This window comes from Psittacula echo, assembly GCF_963264785.1.
Source record: "Psittacula echo genome assembly, chromosome: 1".
Lineage (NCBI taxonomy): Eukaryota > Metazoa > Chordata > Aves > Psittaciformes > Psittacidae > Psittacula > Psittacula echo.
The window spans coordinates 126115439-126134998 of NC_137735.1; the positions used below are offsets into that span (position 1 = coordinate 126115439).

Sequence of the window (19560 nt, forward strand, 5' to 3'; positions counted from 1 at the left end):
GGAACGAAGCAAGTATTGCCTCTTTTATAGCCTGACAACTATAACCAAAAATGTATTCAGCTAGTTTATATTTCTTAATTCTAAGCCATCTAAATGATTCACATACAAAACAAAATCGCACATCCAGAACCTCCAACACTTGGCATTTCTTCAGCCATCATGATCCTGATTCAGACCTCTTAGTGTTTGTTGTCTCATCAGCTTAGGCTAAATTCATCCCCAAGAATCAGGAGTAGTTCAGTGGAGGATGAGGTTCTTCGTGATTGCAGCTCTTTGCAAGGTTGGCAGGAAGGAAACTACAGGTAACATATGCTGCAAGGGGGATTTAATCATATTGTTGGGAAGCAGAGCAAGCATACCTACTCCAAGCCTTCCACAGCAGCTGCTCACTGTTAATTCAGGAACAAACATCTCATCCTTGAAATTCATGTGCTTAATACAAAGGAAAAAGATCAAGAATCATACCCAAAATGAAAAGGCAGACTTTAAGGGATACTAGTATTTCTAGGAAGCCATAGCTGTTAATTCCAAGAAATTACAGAAATCCACTTAAACATTCTTTTCTTAAACATCTGAATATTCATGTTATGTCAGTTATGGTTTTCTTCAACATCTTAATATGTTGCATATAACAAGATATTTTTGTGGCTGTATACCCTGAATAACCAAGAACCATGCACAGTTAACTGACAGACTCGCCCGCTGCATTTCTGTTTTAGACATTTCCCTCCCCTCTTACAGTTTCAACTTAATTTGACAAAACCATTCTGCAAGTACACTTCAAAGTAAACTAGGTGCTCCAAAAATACTGAAACTAATTTGCTTAGTGTATTTGAACCAAAGTGTTGATTATATAAGTTCCAATGCTTTTATGCATTCTATGCCACGTTAAACTAACTGCCAAGCAGCACAATGCTCAACAGTGAACAAAGGCACGATGCTTCACAGTAATTTCCTGGACAGGAAATGAAAGGCTACAGATACACTGAGCTGTCAATCCTTGACTTCCACCACATCAGACATTTCTTATTAACTGATGAGAGATAGCACATTGACGATATTAAAAACAAAATCTATGCCGATTCAGCTCTCCAGTGTTTGTTCACAACTTGTGACAGAAGTTTAATCAGGTCTCAAATTATTGTAACAACTTGATTTATCTATTAAAGCCTTTTTGTATTACTTGTATTTGCTTTAGATTGCACAAATAACATTTGTAGAAGTAAAACTGCTCCAGAAGAGCTCCACCATATCCCACACATCAGCTGCCCAAAGACGAAAGGCATGTTCCACTCTGCAATAAACAGATACTCCCACTGCTCTTCATTACTCACAAAATAAATATATCAATGGACTAATCATTGTTAGCTATCCCCTCTATCTCACGTTCTTATATCAACAATCAGACAACTAGATTTTTTTCTCTAAATAGGATTTAATTAAAAACACTAAATCAGCTTTGATTTTTATTTTATATATGTACAATAGTTACCAAATATCAAATACACTGAATCAGTTATGTTAAATTTCACATAACGTCAAAAGACATCAGCATGGCATGGAATAAACTCACACTGCCTTTTGCATGTACAAAATAAAAAATGCATTCATGTTAATTGCAATTACTGGTTTGGTTTGTGATTTGTTTTTCAGTTATCTGCTTATTAATTCTCCAAATAATCTTGCCATAAAAACAGTGTAAGTAGTTAATGGATCAGTTAATATATTAGCAAAGATAAACATTAGTAAAGTTTGAAAGAAATCAATTGCAAAATTATCTCAAGTGTAGGACTGAATGTATTCACATGAAAGTTACCTTCAGTTAGAAAAGTTCTGAAAAAGAGCCCAAGTTGGAGCTTTGCATTAATTTGGTCAAACTGATTCATAAGAATGAACAGTCAAGTTTATTCAGATATTGAAAATATGACTATCCTTTTTAGTATTCACAAACATTTATGTATATAGTGTGTGTATGTGTGTAAATATATATATGCATATATAAAGGGAAGATATGTTAATGTAAAAATATACTGTTCATCCACTCCCAATTACACAAAATTCAGTTTCTGGACATTCAACTGTGTAAGTATAAACGTCCACTTCAAATCTACATTCAACCAGCAACAAATACTTAGAAGTATTTTTGTAAACATTTGAGATAGGGAAACCCCATTCATTTACAAAACAATCCTTCTTTAACACATCAGCATCTCTTCAGCTTGAAAATTTTGTACAGCAGCTTCAGCTCCTATTGTGAATCTGCTCCAAAGAGCTCACACTTAAATCAGTATGTGTGAAAGCTCAGCAAATGCAGAATTTGCAAATTCATGCTGAATCACCATCCATTTCCAGTTCACCAGCAAAAAGAAAAATGCACTTGGCTACAAAAATATTAAGGAATGTTATTGAAAACAAAAGGCTATTTTGGTAGAAGAAACTACAAAAATAGTTAAGTTGAGTCATGTTGTAAAGCTTTAATGAGAGAGCATTACAGTACAGATTTTCTTTCTGACCTTAAAGCTTAATCAACACCAAATTTAAATATCCATCTCTCAAGTGCTTCAAAAAAACGTGCTCAGTAAAAGTCTTTCTTCAATGTAACCAACTGTGATTACGCAGGTGTCAGGCTCTGTGTCTCCGACATCTGTTGAGTGCTGTCTCTCGTACCATTGGCAGCAATTACAGGTGTTGACATACTCTGATATAATGACGTTGGACAATTCAACATGGCTCCGCTTTCATCTTCTCCATTATCTGAATCGGGTGTTACAGAACTGCTTTCCATCCCTAGGATCTCACTAACTGCTTGAGGCAATTCCTAAAAAGCAGGAAAAAAAACCAAGTAGTACTAAAAATCACTGTAATTAAATGGATAAATAATTAAAAAATACGTTTACAATGAGGTATGATCCCCCAAAAGCCCATGCCCCAGGCCTATAAGTAACCATTCATCTGAATTTAGCTGTACTGAAACCATCTCTCTCAGCATTAGTTCCATTAAAGTTACCATTTCCTGTATCTGGCTTTTCAAAAAAAACAGCAAAGGGGACAGGTTCAGGAATCAATTCCTTATGAACAATATATTCTTCTTTATAAAATTAGAAGTCTAAACAACTATTGCACTTCATCTTATTGAAATTAGTTTTATTGAGTGAACCATTAGCTTCTGCCTAATAAGCCTGGTATGCTTTTAGTGCAATGCACCTTTCACCTCATTTTTCTTGAGCACACTGAAGATCGAATTACTTGTACTGTGGTTAACCAGTAGGAGTTACAAAATCACGAGCAAAAGGCACGATCCTGCTCTTCCCCAGTGAACGATGTTACTCTGTAAAATTAATCCTTTTTGCTCACAGACTTCTAGATTATAAGTACTATAAAGATACAGCACATTCTTGATCATACCCAGTCATTATTTTGCAAGTCATACATGCATACTTACAGCTAACTACATACTTTTACTGTCTATAAATGCTCACAGTAGATATATTCAGAATAGCTTTACCTTGCAATTCATCATCTGCATGGAAATTGCTTCTGCCTTGCAGAGTATATATTCCACATCAATTTTCATAGACAGTTCATTGATATGCTAAAAATATATTCACAAAGAATAGTAAAAATGTGATAAATGGTAAATATGTTTTATTATAAAATACACTAATACTGTACTGCACTGCTAGTAAGTATCACTTTATAAGCTTGCCCCTTAAGCTATGAAATGCTAAATATGCTCCATTTGCTTTGACAAATGGGTACTGAAAGATGCAGTATGCAGCAGCTGGCTGACACCAAGACCTGCAAGAGGAATCTATAGTACTTCTAAATGTGACAAACTATCTGGCCCTCCTAGGTACCCCCAGCTCACATTTTCAAAGAGTTAACAAGTAAGATTCTGGAAGAAAAGGCAAAAATTAAGATAAAGCATATTAAGCAGTCTAAGAGAGAGATCTGTTAATGATCTTATTCCTAAATACACACATCAAATAAGCCATTTTGAATGCACAAACATTCAGTTCGCATTTAACCCTTTGGAAGATATATCCATCTACATCAAATCTTCACTTTTTCCTCACACCAGCAGGAAATATAAACATATTGCATTAACTCCAAAAAGTTAATCAATATTCAAACAATGCATAAGAATTCAGTACCTTTAATATTTCATTAAAGCCATAGTGCTTGTCCATTATTTGCTGTTTTTCAGATTCTAAGATAGCACAACAAAGGAGAAGATGAAAATTCTGGCAAGGCAGTTCCGTCCACATGACCTGTTAAAATACAAAAACCACTTTTGAAATGCTTATGCTTTTCCTCCAGAAAGTAGTTCTTGGAAAATAAGCCCTCAAGCCAAGTGGCCTTAACTAACAATAAGCTATTTTTGAAGGCAACTAAGTACATACCATTATTTGAAATTTTTCTTTTGGCCAATCAGTGACCAAAATTAGCCTGAGTCACCAAATGCTCATCTGGTTCTTCAAGACTTCTGTGTCTACCAGATTGTCCACTATAATGCTGTTAAGCTGCCTGAGCTTGCAGTCTTGTGAATGGGTGTGTTCTGCCTCAGCTCATGTGAAATTCTCCTACTTAAAATTACCAACTACACAGAAGTCTTTAAAATTAAGAAATTATTTGCATGGCTTAATGTATCTGCATTACATGTGAATTGGTAGAACTACGTCATGCATAGCAATCCCTACAGAAGGGATGGTTATAAAAAACCGTGCTAAAGTTATTCCCAATCCCTTGCTAAAAAAGCCCAAACATAAGCCCTTGCAGGTGCTGCGGGTGGGTGGTGGGTGTTACTTTCTGACTTACTGCAGACATATTAGCTTTTGGTCCCACAGAGACCAAAAAAAAGGTGCTGCATACAGCATTGCAAATAACTGCAAACACAGTGTCTCTCAACTTACCCACCCAGGGTGGAATGCCACCTCTCCAGCATGTGCACTGCTGCACCATAAAGCAATGATTTAACCACCCACATTTTCTACCACAATCTGATTACAGCTCTTGCTCAGTAAGCAGACATGGCTTGGGTTTAGCCTCTACTCCAGCTGATGTGGACTGGTATCTCACATCTGTAATGTGCATGTCTAATAACCAGTCTAAAGAACAATCTTCTTCATTCCTTTTTTTGAGATGAAAACACTGGAAGACATGCAGCTGCTGGGAACAGGCAAAAAGTATCCACTGCTACCCTAGTAGTTTAGGCAACGCCGAAGACAGAAATGGAGATCCAAAAGAACATCCCTGAAATTCATAGATTAGACCAAAAATGCTCCAGAAGTCCTACAACTTGGGAATGGCATCTCACATGGTACCACCTCTTCTTCACATTCTACCCTCTGCAATAGGGTAACACTGCTTTCAAACGGGTTCCCTTAATTCATGTGCTATTACAAAAAAGCACATTAACTTTGCTCAGACTGAAATACCCTAAAAGCTGCTAATTTCTCTGTGCTCGTTACAAAGGTGAAGTGCTCTCCTATGCCTACAGCTTGCCTGTGGAAATCCCACATATACACTCACTAATACCACTCAAGTGGCATAGTTATGAATAGGAAACTTGTGTCCTCTTCATAACTGAAGCTGGACTTCCAACTGTGACAAAGGTGACACTAGCTTTCACATAAAAACATGAACACCATTCTTTAATTAGTTTGTTCTTAAAAGAAAACCAAGTTACCCCCTTTCTCATTCCATATCGCCTAGCAAAGAAACAGAATACTTGTAAATACACATTATGACATACTAGAAAGAACCTACAAGACTATGATACATCAATAGGTTTCCATCATCTTCCTACGCCAGAAAAAAGTACTTAAGAGCTAGAAGTAGAGTGTGTTTCTGTATGCAGATGTATACACACATTAAAGCAGAGGCAATAAAAACATGCTAGCCTGGGACTATAAACTATAAATAAAAATAACACTGTCAATTTAAAAAGAAAAATTAGCCTTTAAAAACATACTAAGATGACGACATAGCACACTGAGGAGGGAAAGCGAGATCGGTAATACCTTATCTCCCAAAAATCATTATCATTTATACCTTGGAATAAAAAGATTCTTTTGGTTTTGTACATTTTGGTTCCCTTATTTATGAATGTTGTTCACAAACTTTTTAGTCCCCTTCAGTTGAAATACCACCTCATTACTCTGGGATAGTAAATTCCACCAAAGGATAATAAAAAGCTAAAAAAGATTTACTTTAGACAGTTTTAAATACTGGCCCTCCTTTTTATGCGACTACGTTTTCATTAGTGGAAAAAGTGAATAAAAGCATCAACATTATTTTTCATTATACCAGAAACAACATTATTTTTCATTATAGTACAAACTTTATGTATCTCAGTCCTGTTCTTTTCATTACCCTTCTGTTCCCCAACACAACTCAATGGGATGTTATGTCCTAAAAAATACTCCTTCCATTCATCTTAACATTTATTCTCTTGGGAGTTTTCAGTGGATACTGTGCTCTTGTTAAATGCATCTTAGACAGTAAACCTGTACTGTTGACACACTTCTCAACCTTCTTGGAATAAAGAACTAAAGAATGTTCAACAAAAATATTAGTTCACCTTAATTACTCCATCTGATTGCAAGATTACCTATATCAAAAAAAGAATTCATTAACCTGGAACTATTGGAACTTCTACATTTGGATGCTTTAAATTATGTTATTTGGCATCTTGAGGCCTCATAATTAAGATTAACTGGACCTTCTGACATCATCCTCTTTATAGTTTTGGCTAACACAGAAACTACCCTGCCAGTGCTTCATTCCACTTAATCTATAAAGCCCTACCAATATCAAAGAATTAATCAAACACATACACTGCTTCTTCTAGCATAAGCTGTTTTGCAGTCAAAGGTAATCAATACTCTCCACATACTACTTCCACTTCAGACCCTCATCTGAAGGACCCTGTCCAAACCTTCTGAAAAAGCCAGTTTATCTCCACCGGCTCTTAGGAGTATTTTTCATTTAGTTCTCAAGTTGCTGTTTTGGCTAAAAACATGTAACGTACACTAGTTTGTCCTCAGCTCATCGTATGGAATCAGTTTAAAAAAAAATCTATCAGAGTATTAACCGCTTTGCAGAATGATCCATGCTTTTTGTTCTGAAGTCCAAAGACTGCTGGACTTTGTGTGATGAAACATCTTCTTACCTCCCAGAGTCGAAGAATATCTTGAAAGCTAAATTCCCTTTTAAATCTGATGAGAAGCCATCGGAAGCAAAAATATAGGTAGCCCGAGTCTTGAGATTCTAGGAATAAAAGTGTTACATTTCATAAACAACAAACTTGGTTAAGACAACGGGGGGGAAAAGCAAACAAACCAACCAACCCAGAACAAACCATGCTTTACAGGTACAGAATCATACCACTCATTTTTAAGACAGTAGTCCTGTTTCATACTCAAAGATATTTGCCCAAGGAGGGCATATATTTAACATCAGCAACAAGTGACCATGTTTTTCAATAGGCACGAAGCAGTTACTGAAATCTTTTAGGTGTTATTAATGTTTAAGTCCTGTATTCATATATTACAATTGGAATTACATTTAAAGACTCGCAAGCACATCAGTGCATACAGAATGCAGTATATTGTTTCAGTTAATGTGCATGTATAATACACCTACCTAAATAACTGCAAAATCCACTGTCTAGTAAACGAAGCAAAGTACTCAGCTGAATTAGTTGTGTCTTCATCCCCTGCATCTGTTCTTCAAAATTCTGATGCTGTATGGAATAAAACATTAGCACTGTCATTTTTGTCAATGACAACTTTGATATTTACAGCTGTTCTTAATTTTAAAAAAGTTTTGTTATTGTAATAATGGTTATCACCCTTCAGGTATATAACATGGATATTTAACTGTACTTCTACCTAGTGAAATGTCTGCCTTTTACTGAATGGTTTAACTAATGCAGTGAACTATGTTCCTTTGATAACACATTTGTATGTAATAAGTGATGATTTTATATTAGCCTGTGATCTATACCTCCAAGCAGCACCACAGCACTCAAACCAACAGACAACTTTTTTTGCTATTCACCTACCAGTCACATACTTTTTTGCCACATGAACAATCTGCAAAAGCTTCAGTTTGCAGAAAATCTAAACTGCATTTTGTCGTGGTTTAAGCCCAGCCAGTAACTCAGAACCAGGCAGCCGCTCACTCACTCTCCCCTTCTTCCTCCCCCAGCTCCCAGAGGGATGGGGAGGAGAATCGAAAGAATGTAACCGCCACAGGTTGAGATAAGAACAGTTTAATAACTAAGGTATAACACAAACCACTGCTGCTACCACCAATAATAATAATGATAAGGAAAATAACAAGGGAAGAGAATACAACAGCTCACCACCCACCAACTGATACCCAGCCTGACCCAAGCAGTGATCTAGCCCTTCCGGGTAACTGCCACCAGTTTATATACTGGGCATGACATGCTGTGGTATGGAATACCTCTTTGGCTAGTTTGGGCCACGTGTCCTGTCTCTGCTTCCTCCTGCCTTCCCCTCCTCCCTGGCAGAGCATGAGACTCACAAAGTCCTTGGTCAGCGTAAACATTACTGAGCAACAACTAAAAACATCGGTGTTATCAGCACTGTTCCCAGGCTGAAAGTCAAAAACACAGCACTGCACCAGCTACTAAGAAGGAGAAAAATGACTGCTACTGCTGAACCCAGGACACATTTAACAAATGCTGAAAAGCATGTGTGACAGGGAACCCTTACCCTGAACAAAATCCTGCAAGAGGACCCGATTAATACAAATTTATCTCTGATGGCTCAAGTTACTTTGGAATTTCCAAGGAGCTGAATTTGTCTGCATTACACAGTATCACAAACACACCAAAAGGCGTGTCAATCAAAGAAAACATAACTTGAAACATGACTGCTTTCAAAGAATTGAAAAAACCCAATGAAATGTATGAAATAAAATTAACTCCAAATGCTGTCTGTAGCTTATATGTTTCAGTGGGCTAAAAAAGCCTTTTTTTACCATTTGATCCATGTATGATACAAAGCACCAAAAGGCATCTACTTCATTCTCCATAACATACAAGACAGGTGATAGCAAGTCACTCATCCCCTGAACATAACCTTGAAAGAGAAAAAGAGGAAAAAAAAAAGGCAAATAAGAATTTAGTTAAATTCAGCAGCTTATTAGTAATTTTTCAAGGTGTTGAATGACTGAAACAAATTTTAGCATTCCAAGTTTGTACAGATACTATAGTGTTCCAACTCAACCACCAGTAAAGACATTTTTGCATTAATAACCACCAACATCCAGCAGATCTAACAAGATTTATAGCAGCTGATTCTGCCAACCTACAGAGAATATAAAACATTAGGTTTAGAGTTGTTAAAATACATACAAACTGAGCTAACATCAGAATAGAATTTTAATTTAAAAAGTACCCATTTAGAACTCAGGACCATATATTGATATTTTTAAGAAGATTAAATATATACCTTGCACCATCACAAATACAGACTTGTATTTATTCTCCTTTCTATCTGAATTGGTCACTTTCCTCTAGACATTTAAAAATCTATTAATGTCTTCCCACTTTCCCCCACCCCCAACTGAAGATATTCTTTTCAAAGAGAAGAGGAGATGTTGAGTTTCAATCCCACAAAAACATACGGTACAATAGCTTTTATGCAGAAAATTCTGCATTTAGCATTTCTTTTTTCTGGCACTGAATATGCTTGAAGGATTCCAGTATTTAGGGAAGTCGGGACTGTTCTGCTAGGATGATATTTTAAATAAACCAAAGCCCAAGACCATCTATGTAACCAAGCAGTTATCAACAAAAAAAAGACTACTACCTATCAAACTGGAGAAAGGGATTAATTGCTCGTGAGAAGTATGAAAGATATCCAGACCTGATTCAAGGAAGCACCTTAAGGTTTCTGTGCCTATAAACAGTAATCAAGTTCATATGCCGTAAAACACACTCACATGCCTTAGAAGAAAAGCTTACATTAAACTGGAGAGTTTAAACTGGAGAGTAAAATATTGATTTTTAGGGCACATCAATGTTACAAATAGCTAGAAAATTTTAGTTGTACGCAAAACAGTTTAAAAATTTTATAGCTTTTAAATACTTTTTCCAGCTCCCTTGTTTGTAATTAACAGCCCAATTAAGAAGAGTAGGGGGAAAATGGGCTTTGGAGCTTATTTTTCCTCAACTCTTGCAACTACCATACCGCTGACACTCAAGTCAGCTCATCTACTGCCCTATGGCTGCAGACATCCTTAAAGGAGAACATGACTTATATGTCTACGTCTACCATCAGTGGTTGGTTCAGCACAATGTTTCTCAGTTGACTGATTCCATTTCTTAATCACGTAATTCTAACTTAATAACTGACAAGAGGGTTAGAATCAATGATTGTGAGACTATGGAGCACGTGTGAGGAGAAAAATACAAGGAACAGAAAACAATTAAAAGGTCAAAAGAAAAAAGTTTTATTCCCCACACATTTCATACTAATTGCCAATTAAATGTAGAGAAAGTTCTGTCCAAAACAGTTTAAAAGCCTCTTAAAGAATAAAACCAGTTTTATTAATGCAGACTTGAGGAATTAATTCAGAAAAATGCAGTATTAACAGCTGTTCTGTCCCCTATCCTATCTGGCACTTTTTGGCATTATTCAAACCTCTCTACAGCTGCTGTTGAACGATTATGTGCAGCATTGTACAAATGTTTGAGTAGCTTAGAAGCCTGGAACAGATACAATGTCAAATGTACTGTATTTCCATTATTCTCGCTTGTTTAGAAAACAGAATACTTATCCACTGCATACACGTATGCCATCTAAACAATGTTTTTAATAGTGGGTGGTGAATGTTCTTTAATTTCACTTATATGTCACTGTGTGTTAATACAGGTTGAAACGTGGAACAGAGCTATGTGTTTAAATAGTCTAAATCAGTTTTCCCCTTCTTTTCCATGCCAAAGATCTAGTTCCTCTACAGACTTGACAGAAAGGACAAAAGCTACCAAGTACTATGCCTCTGCAGCAAGTTTACTAGCAATCAAACATTTGTTCCAACTTTTTACCTTCAAAATCTGGCACAAAGTGAGCTTTTAGAACCCCACACTTTTTTGAGACAGAATACACACTCAAAAAAGTACACAACAGCCAAATGTCATAGCAGGAGTGGAGGGGAGAACCAACTAGAAATATCTTTTCCATCCCCAACCAATATATCTCATATACGCTGTGATTAAAGCAAAGCCTTATATGCTCTTCCTTCTGCAACAGATGTGTACAATAAAGTGTAATTCAACAGACTGGTAAGTGTAGTCCTCAAGAACCAGCTTCTGAAGTATTGCAAACATCTATGTTTACAAACAGCTGTTTCAGTATGCTAAGCTTTAATTACAGCAGTGGCAGCTGGTTTATCATTTTTATTGATATATCAGTCATAAAAATGGATGTAACACTCAAGCTCCAGAGACCCAAACCAATATAAAACTCTAAAAAGCAAACCTGCTTCAATCCTAAAATACAAATAAACAACAACAAAAAAACACAACAGGCAACAGGACTATGGTGAAGACAAACTGTCACTTAATTCCCAGTCCCACCTCAGCTGATCAGTTCAGATGCCCATGACAAGCATCTGATAAAAGGAAAAAACAGGATGAGAAACTGAATAGTTATCTACATCATTAAATCATACATCTTAACAGTTACAAAAAGCATTGTAATCAAAACAAGTTGAACTGTGTTAACAGGCCTTAACATAATCAAAGCTGCATTTTGGAAACTACAAAGGCTTTTACATTCAGAGGAACACAACTTACCTAAGTCAAAGTCATACATGCAATAGGTCATCAAAATGTCATGAAGTAAAATCAATCCTGGATTATCTTCACCTTCATAGAATTTATTTGTCCGATCTGTTCTGTTTACATCTTTTTCTAAGGAAACAGTCCAGATTTAAAAACATTTTCAAAGCAAATTCTACAAAGCCAGCATCAAATGAGTTCAGAATTATTTTTAAGCTGCTTTTTTCCTCAATGCTGCAAAGCTTTGAAGTGTTTAAGACAACCGCATAACTGAATGGCATTTCAAAATAAAGGATATTTGAAAAGAAAGAAAATCCTTCCTGTCTGCAGTAAAAAGATTTGCTTATAAACAGATTTTAAAGCTTTTCGCCCCTTTTTATTTGTTAATACTTTTTATGGAAAACTTCCTGATTATAATTCAGTTAAAATGTTTTACACCTACATGGATTAAGAACAATTTTACGTGAGTTAGCTATGCAATGCCATTTATGAATACTTACGCAACACAGCATAAGCCATAGTAGGGAAGTTAAAACATGATCAGCTCAGAGACATTGTGACAGTTCACAACAGCATGTTTATAAATTCTTCTAAGCTTATATAACTCATAGTGAGCTGAAACTGCTTGTTCTATCAGGGAGTTCTCATGCCTCAAACATAGCAAGCATACTGCATACTCCTGAATAATAAAAATTCAGGATTTGATATATTGAAATAAGCCAAATTTTGAATGTGCTTTAATAAAAGTAGTAATTAAACTGGAGCATAAGAGGTTCCATGTGAACATCAGGAAAAACTTCTTTACTGTGAGAGTGACAGAGCACTGGAACAGGTTGCCCAGGGGGGTTGTGGAGTCTCCTACGTTGGAGATATTCAAGGCCCGGCTGGACAAGTTCCTGTGTGATGTACTCTAGGTTACCCTGCTCTTGCAGGGGGGTTGGACTAGATGATCTTTTGAGGTCCCTTCCAACCCTCGGGATTCTGTGATTCTGTGATTTGCAGTTTTGGATCTATTTCACAATGTAAGCCTAATACTGTCATTTAGATTTCAAACACTTAAAAAGGAACCGAACTGCTTCAATAGAAACAAAACTGTTAATATACACACTCTTTAAGACTGATCTACTTAGACTCAACCCTTTCAGCTTGCCTACTGAATAACTGGCTGAAACAAGTTTAGTACACAACTCAGAATAACACAAAAACAATCTTACCCTGTTTTCTGAAACAACTATTTAGCAATCCTAAATGTGGTTTCCAAATCTCACTACCAAAGAGATCTGAGGATACAAACTGCTAGTAGTCAGCAGAACTTGATGAAATCTTTACAAGCAGGTATAAACTCCCCACAAGTCAGAATGCACATATACAAATCCCTATAATAAAATTTAAAATATGGACGGGTGCATTTTCACATTCTAATACTGTCATTATTCTAATGTCATTCCAAGTAAAATTACACCAGGAAGTAACATGACATAAAGATCCTATTTGTTACTAAGTGAAAGAAGTTAAAAAATCCAGCCATTCTGTAACACTGGCATGTAAAGCTCTGAATTACTCTGGTTGAGAAAGTTTTAATATTGAGTACATAAAGTTTAGACACCTCTAGGACAGCAATATGTCAGCTTTGAGTGCCTCTTCATACAGCTTACTCAAAAGCTTACATTCTTTCAACAACTGAATTGTAAGAATGTGCACATTTGTACGGTTAGGTCCATTTCTAAATCTCAATTTACCTATGAGACTCCGGTAATCTCTCAATCTTGAATTTCGTTTTTCCTGTTCCTCACTGACAGATTTCCACTGCAGTTTCATCCTGAAATATTCATCCCTAAAGAAGAAAAGATAATTTTGAGACCAAAACATGCTCAATTACTACACTTCTTTTTTATTTAAGCATTCATTAATTCCATTTGTTATTTGGCATAAATGGGATAACAACACCATTTACATAGTATTTTTACTTTCATATAACAGTAATTTTTAAGAAAGTCTCACACATTTCTTTGCATTCCACAGCCTTTAGCAGCTGTCTTTTAAGTTTCCAAACCCCTTTCTACTTCACTGCATGCCTCAAGTAAAAAGGCAGCTTTGAAATCTTTTTTAAAAAAACAACCACACTGTACTCACGTTTTCCTTTTTTGCAGATTTGCTCTCTCTTCTTTAGTGCTATTCCAAGGAAAATACCCCAAAAGAAATTTCCACGCCTCTTTTCTTAAAGTATGGCAGAGACCCTAAGGCAAAAATGGATATGAAACATTCCTAAAGTGATACAACACTTCTTAAAGTAACAACTGAAAAAAAGAATTTTTGTAATTAAGCCTCCTTTTCACATTGCAGCCAAATCTTATCTGCTATCTAGGTACCATACTTGGAGGAAACAGCAGGAAGAGAATATGAGTAGCTGAAAACTACAGAAGCACTGGATTCTCAGAAGATAAAAAAGAAAGTTTTTACAAAAGACTTTTCTTCCTACATTTTTGCTTCACTGCTAGAAATAAAAATCTTGCAGGCATCAGAGACTTCAAGAAACAAACAAACAAAAAAATACCTTTAAAATTTATATATTTAAACATCTCGCTGCTTAACTGATCTTGAGGGCTAGACTTCATTTTTTTTTTATTTGTTCAAACATTTTGATCTAACAAGACAGTCAACACACAGATGAATCTTCCAAGCAATCAACACCAGTGTCCACTCAAGGATGCTTATTTGTCAGAAATGTTTCCAAGTAATGCTTATCATTTCTAGATGATGAAAACGTACTAGCTGAATTACATCCCACTCATCCAAAGAGTTTCTTTCAACTCCTGCAGTTTAGTCATGAGAATGATACACTTCTGCTTTCAGATTCCCCAGTTTACCAGTCCAAGGCCAGCTTAATTCCTCACTGTAATTAAAGTTTTCAGATTTCCAACACTGAGACTAAGTTCACATTCATATTACAAAAACCCTCAGTTCAATTAAAATAAAACAACAAAACAAACAAACAAAAACTTATTTCCAAACACTGAAGTACTGGTGTCTTCCTAAAAAGCACTTTGATTTCTCTTCTTTAGTACTTAAGCTTTTGTGTTTCCAACTCAGTCACTTTAGCCAGCCACACAGATCTCTCTCCTTGTAGAGCACTTTGTATGGTTGCAAGACTGCTGAGGTATTTGATCAGATCATGCTTTACGAAGTCTCTCCAACAATACTGAGGCTCAAAGTCCTGCACAAAGCATTACAAGCGTAATGAAAACAGCATAAACATAGTTTGTGAAGGACAGAAAAAGGGTCTGGAATCAAGCCACAGGTGTTGCTGAGTTTAGAAAAACAAGTTACCCCTTTGAATATCAATTGCTTTATGTAATCGACATTTAAAATTCTTCCTTCAGCATCCATATTCTTAGCCCATTCTTCAGCCGACACGGGCTCTCTTCTACTAACTTCAGGCTGTTTTCCTAGATCGATCTGAAACATATGCAAATACAATGTAACAATGTATGAATCCCACTGAAGTGCTTCAGTAGTTTTATAAACAATGGCACAAATAGTACTAAGGTCGTCAGTTTCTTACACTGAGTGCAACTACATTTTCACATGTGCATACCTCAGCTGGCAACTCTTAAGGATCTATGATTGTGTCCACATTAGCAAGTACTGTGAACCAGTACAAGCAGATCTTTAAAGCAAGATACTCCATGCTGAGGGCCTGGGTATACATACTAGTATTTCAGATTTTGGAACAGAATGTGCGTGTTTTAAATAACCTCTACCCCCACAGACACCTCCAAGCTAGCTTACCATGGACTAAAAGCCATTATGCAATTAGGTACATGCAACACAACAAAACAAGGATAATAGGAAGCTTCACGTCAAATGCACATTCCTGATACACACTAGCGCATCTTGAGAGAGAACAGAAAACCAACTTGGATTCAGAGATGCTAAACTCACACAGACTGCAGCGTGACTGAAAGATCAATTTATGTACACTGGCCTTAAAAAATAAAAATAAACCCAAGACTGTATGTGCTTTCAGAACTCCTAACACCCACTAAAGTTTCACAGTTTGGGGTTACTCTCAGTTCCCAAATTGCATGTTTAAACACAGCAAATTCATCATACAGTAATTCTTTACTATCTAAAAAGTATTTTGATAAAGGCAACCACTAAGTCAATTTGTGTTTTAACTCTTTAGAAACCTAACGCATTTACCAGATTAGGGTTAATATTATTTTCAGTATGTAGCAGTCATTACATCTCTTCTCATTAATAAACTAAGTGCTAGGCAGCAAGTTCTTAGAATCACATAGTTCATACAGCTACTGCTAAGTTAATAACACTATTCTGAACTCAAGAAAAAAATAACATTCAATCCAGTTTAACACTTAAAAACATGTAAGCTGCTTATATAGTAATCACAAGCATTTAGAAAAATCTTTTCTACCTGTCTGTAAAAGACACTAATAGAAGCCTAAAGTGATTCATGCCATTACACACTCATTCTAGCTTTGGTTCAAGTCACACATAAATGTGTACATTCATGCACCCCAGACATTAATCATCCAATTAAATACTTTGTTTTAATCTTTTTAGTCCTCTTGAAGCACACTGAAATGTTAAAATGATTAGCCAAGAAAGATCGTTATTAACATCCATATCCCAATTTTACTTAACATAGCTCTAGCTGACCACAAAGGAAACGCTAAACATGAAATGGGTCATTTTTCAAGGTAGTGACTCTGTGTAATGATAATCCTCATTTCAGCAATGACAAACTTTCTTTCAAAGCAAACCTCATATTTGCAGTCATAAACATGACATATTCTACATGTAGCTGACAATGATCTTCTCTTGTGAAAAAATGGTAGGGCTGCGTACGCCACAATGACCAAGCATAAACACTGTAACTCGCCAAGCTTCAACTCTTATCATTCCTTTAAAGGTGTGCATAAAAAGAATCAATGCATCTGTTTCATATGCATTTACACACTCACTCGTGTAATGACTTCAAATCCTGGTTCTTCCTGCTGATTTATCTTCAGCCCTGGAATAGCATCGTTGAGAAAGTCCGCCATTTCTGATGGTGGTCGCCTTTGAGTTGAAGGGTCGCTTGAACGGAAACTGTCAAAAATATAGTTTGTGACTTTGGAAAATCTTCCCATTGTTACTGTGTATGGATCTTTCTTCAATTTCTGTGTTATAACAGGGAAAACAAGTAAAATACAAAAAAATTAGATTATTTGGAATTCTTGCACTCAAAGAAAGCAAAACAACAGGACAAATACCACACATCTCAAAGTTACTGAAGTTTCATGTATCAGTGGTTTCATATTGTACATTCATTACATGATTAAAAAAATGTATCTTGAGTATTAAGATAATACTGTTGGTTGATTTGAAAAACTGAATAGCAGAGCGCTCAGTAAGCATGATCTACACGTACAAGTGGATCAGATTTACTGTTTACTTTCCAGTGATTAATGCCACAAAACATCATCTTTACGCCTAGCTTCTCTACCTTCACAGAGAAAGCAGCCTGAATCATCATGTACTCTGTTAGGAATCTCACATAAAAATTCATTTGACAAGTAAATCCAGAAACTAATGCAGTTCACTCAGGAATATTTTCTTTAATTAAATAAATCACTTGGTTGAAACTCTGGCCTCATTCAAGTCATTGGAATTTTTGCTGCTGACTTTCCTAAGTCCACAAACCCCACTAAATGATAAGCAGTTTTAGCATTAAAAAAAAAAACAAAACCCCACCCAAACCCTCTTTTCCGCAATATTGTGTTCTTTGCTGCTGTATTTCCAAAATCACTTCAAAACTGTCAGAAAATATCAAGGAAAAAAATACGTAGTCAAGGAAAATTTTAAGAATTCTAATTAATATTTTTTTGGTAACTCCTAAAACTGTTCCTTATTCCCTGTTATAAAACTATCTGAATCCAAATGTATGGAATAGCAGGAAACATTAACTTGAATAGCTTTGAAATAATACCACAGGGATATTAAGAATTTCTTAGAACACATAGAACAACTAATAAGTTTACTTTCTATAGTAAGCATTCATTTTAGGACACAATCAATGCTTCTACAATGGCAATGGTTCGGGCAATATCTGTGTGACACTGTAGGTGTTTTTTTTTAATACATTTCTTCAGAATAAAAAATTCAGAGATAATACATACTTGTAATAAGCCATATGATGGTTCATCAAAGAGATTTTCAAAAGACTGAGAAAGAGACTTGTTCTGAGAGTTCACAAGAAGAATCCGTTTATCCTGGGGAGATCTGCAATAAAAATAAAAAGGTTTCTATAAGCACCACTAGTTTTTCCTGAAAACATTTTTAAAACACTTACTGTTTTTTGAAGTCACATTTCAGGTGTTGTACAATGAAAGCAGGTTTGATGCAAGATCACTCTTAGTTCTTGGTACAAGTTCACAAGATAAAACACTACAAACAGGACTTTGATTTTTCAAAAGATTAGTCGTAATATTAATTCTGAACTGTACTTTTTCATACTGTGAAAAATCATGATGCTTTTGAGAAATTACTCTAGAAGATTACCTTTGTCACCCATATGTAAATAATTTTCTTCAACTACAGTTTTCTGTATTTGACAACGGACAAAAAAAGAGGTGACACAGGTAAGGAAATTTAGTGAGACACGGTCAGCCTCAACACAATATATTGCCAAAACTCCTTTAATGTAACAGAAGAATTGAAAAAAGCTCACATCACCACATACAGTTCAGGAATTCTTTTTACCAATTACTAAGTCTTACATTAGCGTGCCCTGTAAAACATTACATAAATGAATACAAACTGCTTTTCAATGTATGAAAGCACATCAATGGATTTTTAACCAACAGTATTAAAACAGCTACTGTTAGAATAATTCTAAGATTCATACTGACAGGAGCTGAAAAAACACCAGAGCCATTGTATTGTGAAACAGAACCATCTCAGTACAGTCTGCAAATGTATTTCTGTGTAGAATCCAAAAGCTAAATGAACGCAATCCAAAATTGGCCTAACTCAAGGTCTTTGTATACTCCTGTTCTTCAGTGTACCATTTTCTTCTCTGACAGGCTTGCACAGGCAGATGAAAACAGTAACAACAAAGGCAGTGGAACCACACTGCTCCTAGTACTTAATCTGTTCTTTTGCTCTCACTCCCTCAACCCAACATTCCATCTTTTCCCCTCCTCCAGCACAGACTATAGAATCATAGAACGGTTAGGGTTGTAAAGAACCTTTAAGATCATCTAGTTCCAACTCCCCTGCCAACCCCATCAATTCATTAACCAGCTCCTGAACTCCCAATTTACAGCTCAGTATGTGACAGAAGAGAGAATAGCTCAGAAGCCAGGCTGACATTCAGGCCTCAGAGTTGGTAGCTAGGCAAGGGAAAGCCAAACACTTTGCCATCTGACACTAATCCATTGCACAGCCTTACTTTTATTGCTCTTTCCCAAAGTTCAAATTCACTATTTCTCATCTTTGACAGAAAAATTACTTTTATTTTTCTTAGTACCTGCATCATCTACCATGTTATTAAAGTCAAAGATAAGAACTTTAATAAGCCTTATCTCTCTCCCATTCCAACAGGACAGGACACTGTTAACACAGACGGATATGAAATGCAACAAGCGATCCCATTTTGAGACAGCCAGACATCAGAGTCATAGTTCTGAGGCAGCAACAGTTAATGAAGCACAACTGACTTTTGCTAAAAAGCA

The 19560-nt window shown here is 36.0% G+C and overlaps 1 protein-coding gene across 3 annotated transcripts in view; it reads right to left on the minus strand.

Annotated features, from left to right (window-relative positions):
• Positions 1-1453: 1453 nt before the first annotated feature.
• The window catches only part of TBC1D15 (TBC1 domain family member 15), a 34237-nt gene continuing 16130 nt past the window's right edge, over positions 1454-19560 (minus strand). For all 3 annotated transcript variants that reach the window (XM_080609574.1, XM_080609576.1, XM_080609575.1), the window contains exons 6-17: positions 18004-18106; positions 16807-17004; positions 15149-15277; positions 13955-14058; positions 13561-13655; positions 11837-11953; positions 9016-9116; positions 7648-7747; positions 7175-7272; positions 4155-4271; positions 3506-3592; positions 1454-2818 (exon numbers count right to left, since the gene is read on the minus strand). In XM_080609574.1, the coding sequence (XP_080465700.1) occupies positions 2612-2818; positions 3506-3592; positions 4155-4271; positions 7175-7272; positions 7648-7747; positions 9016-9116; positions 11837-11953; positions 13561-13655; positions 13955-14058; positions 15149-15277; positions 16807-17004; positions 18004-18106 (1456 nt within the window). In that variant the 3' untranslated portion in view covers positions 1454-2611. The remainder of the gene's footprint in view (positions 2819-3505; positions 3593-4154; positions 4272-7174; positions 7273-7647; positions 7748-9015; positions 9117-11836; positions 11954-13560; positions 13656-13954; positions 14059-15148; positions 15278-16806; positions 17005-18003; positions 18107-19560) is intronic.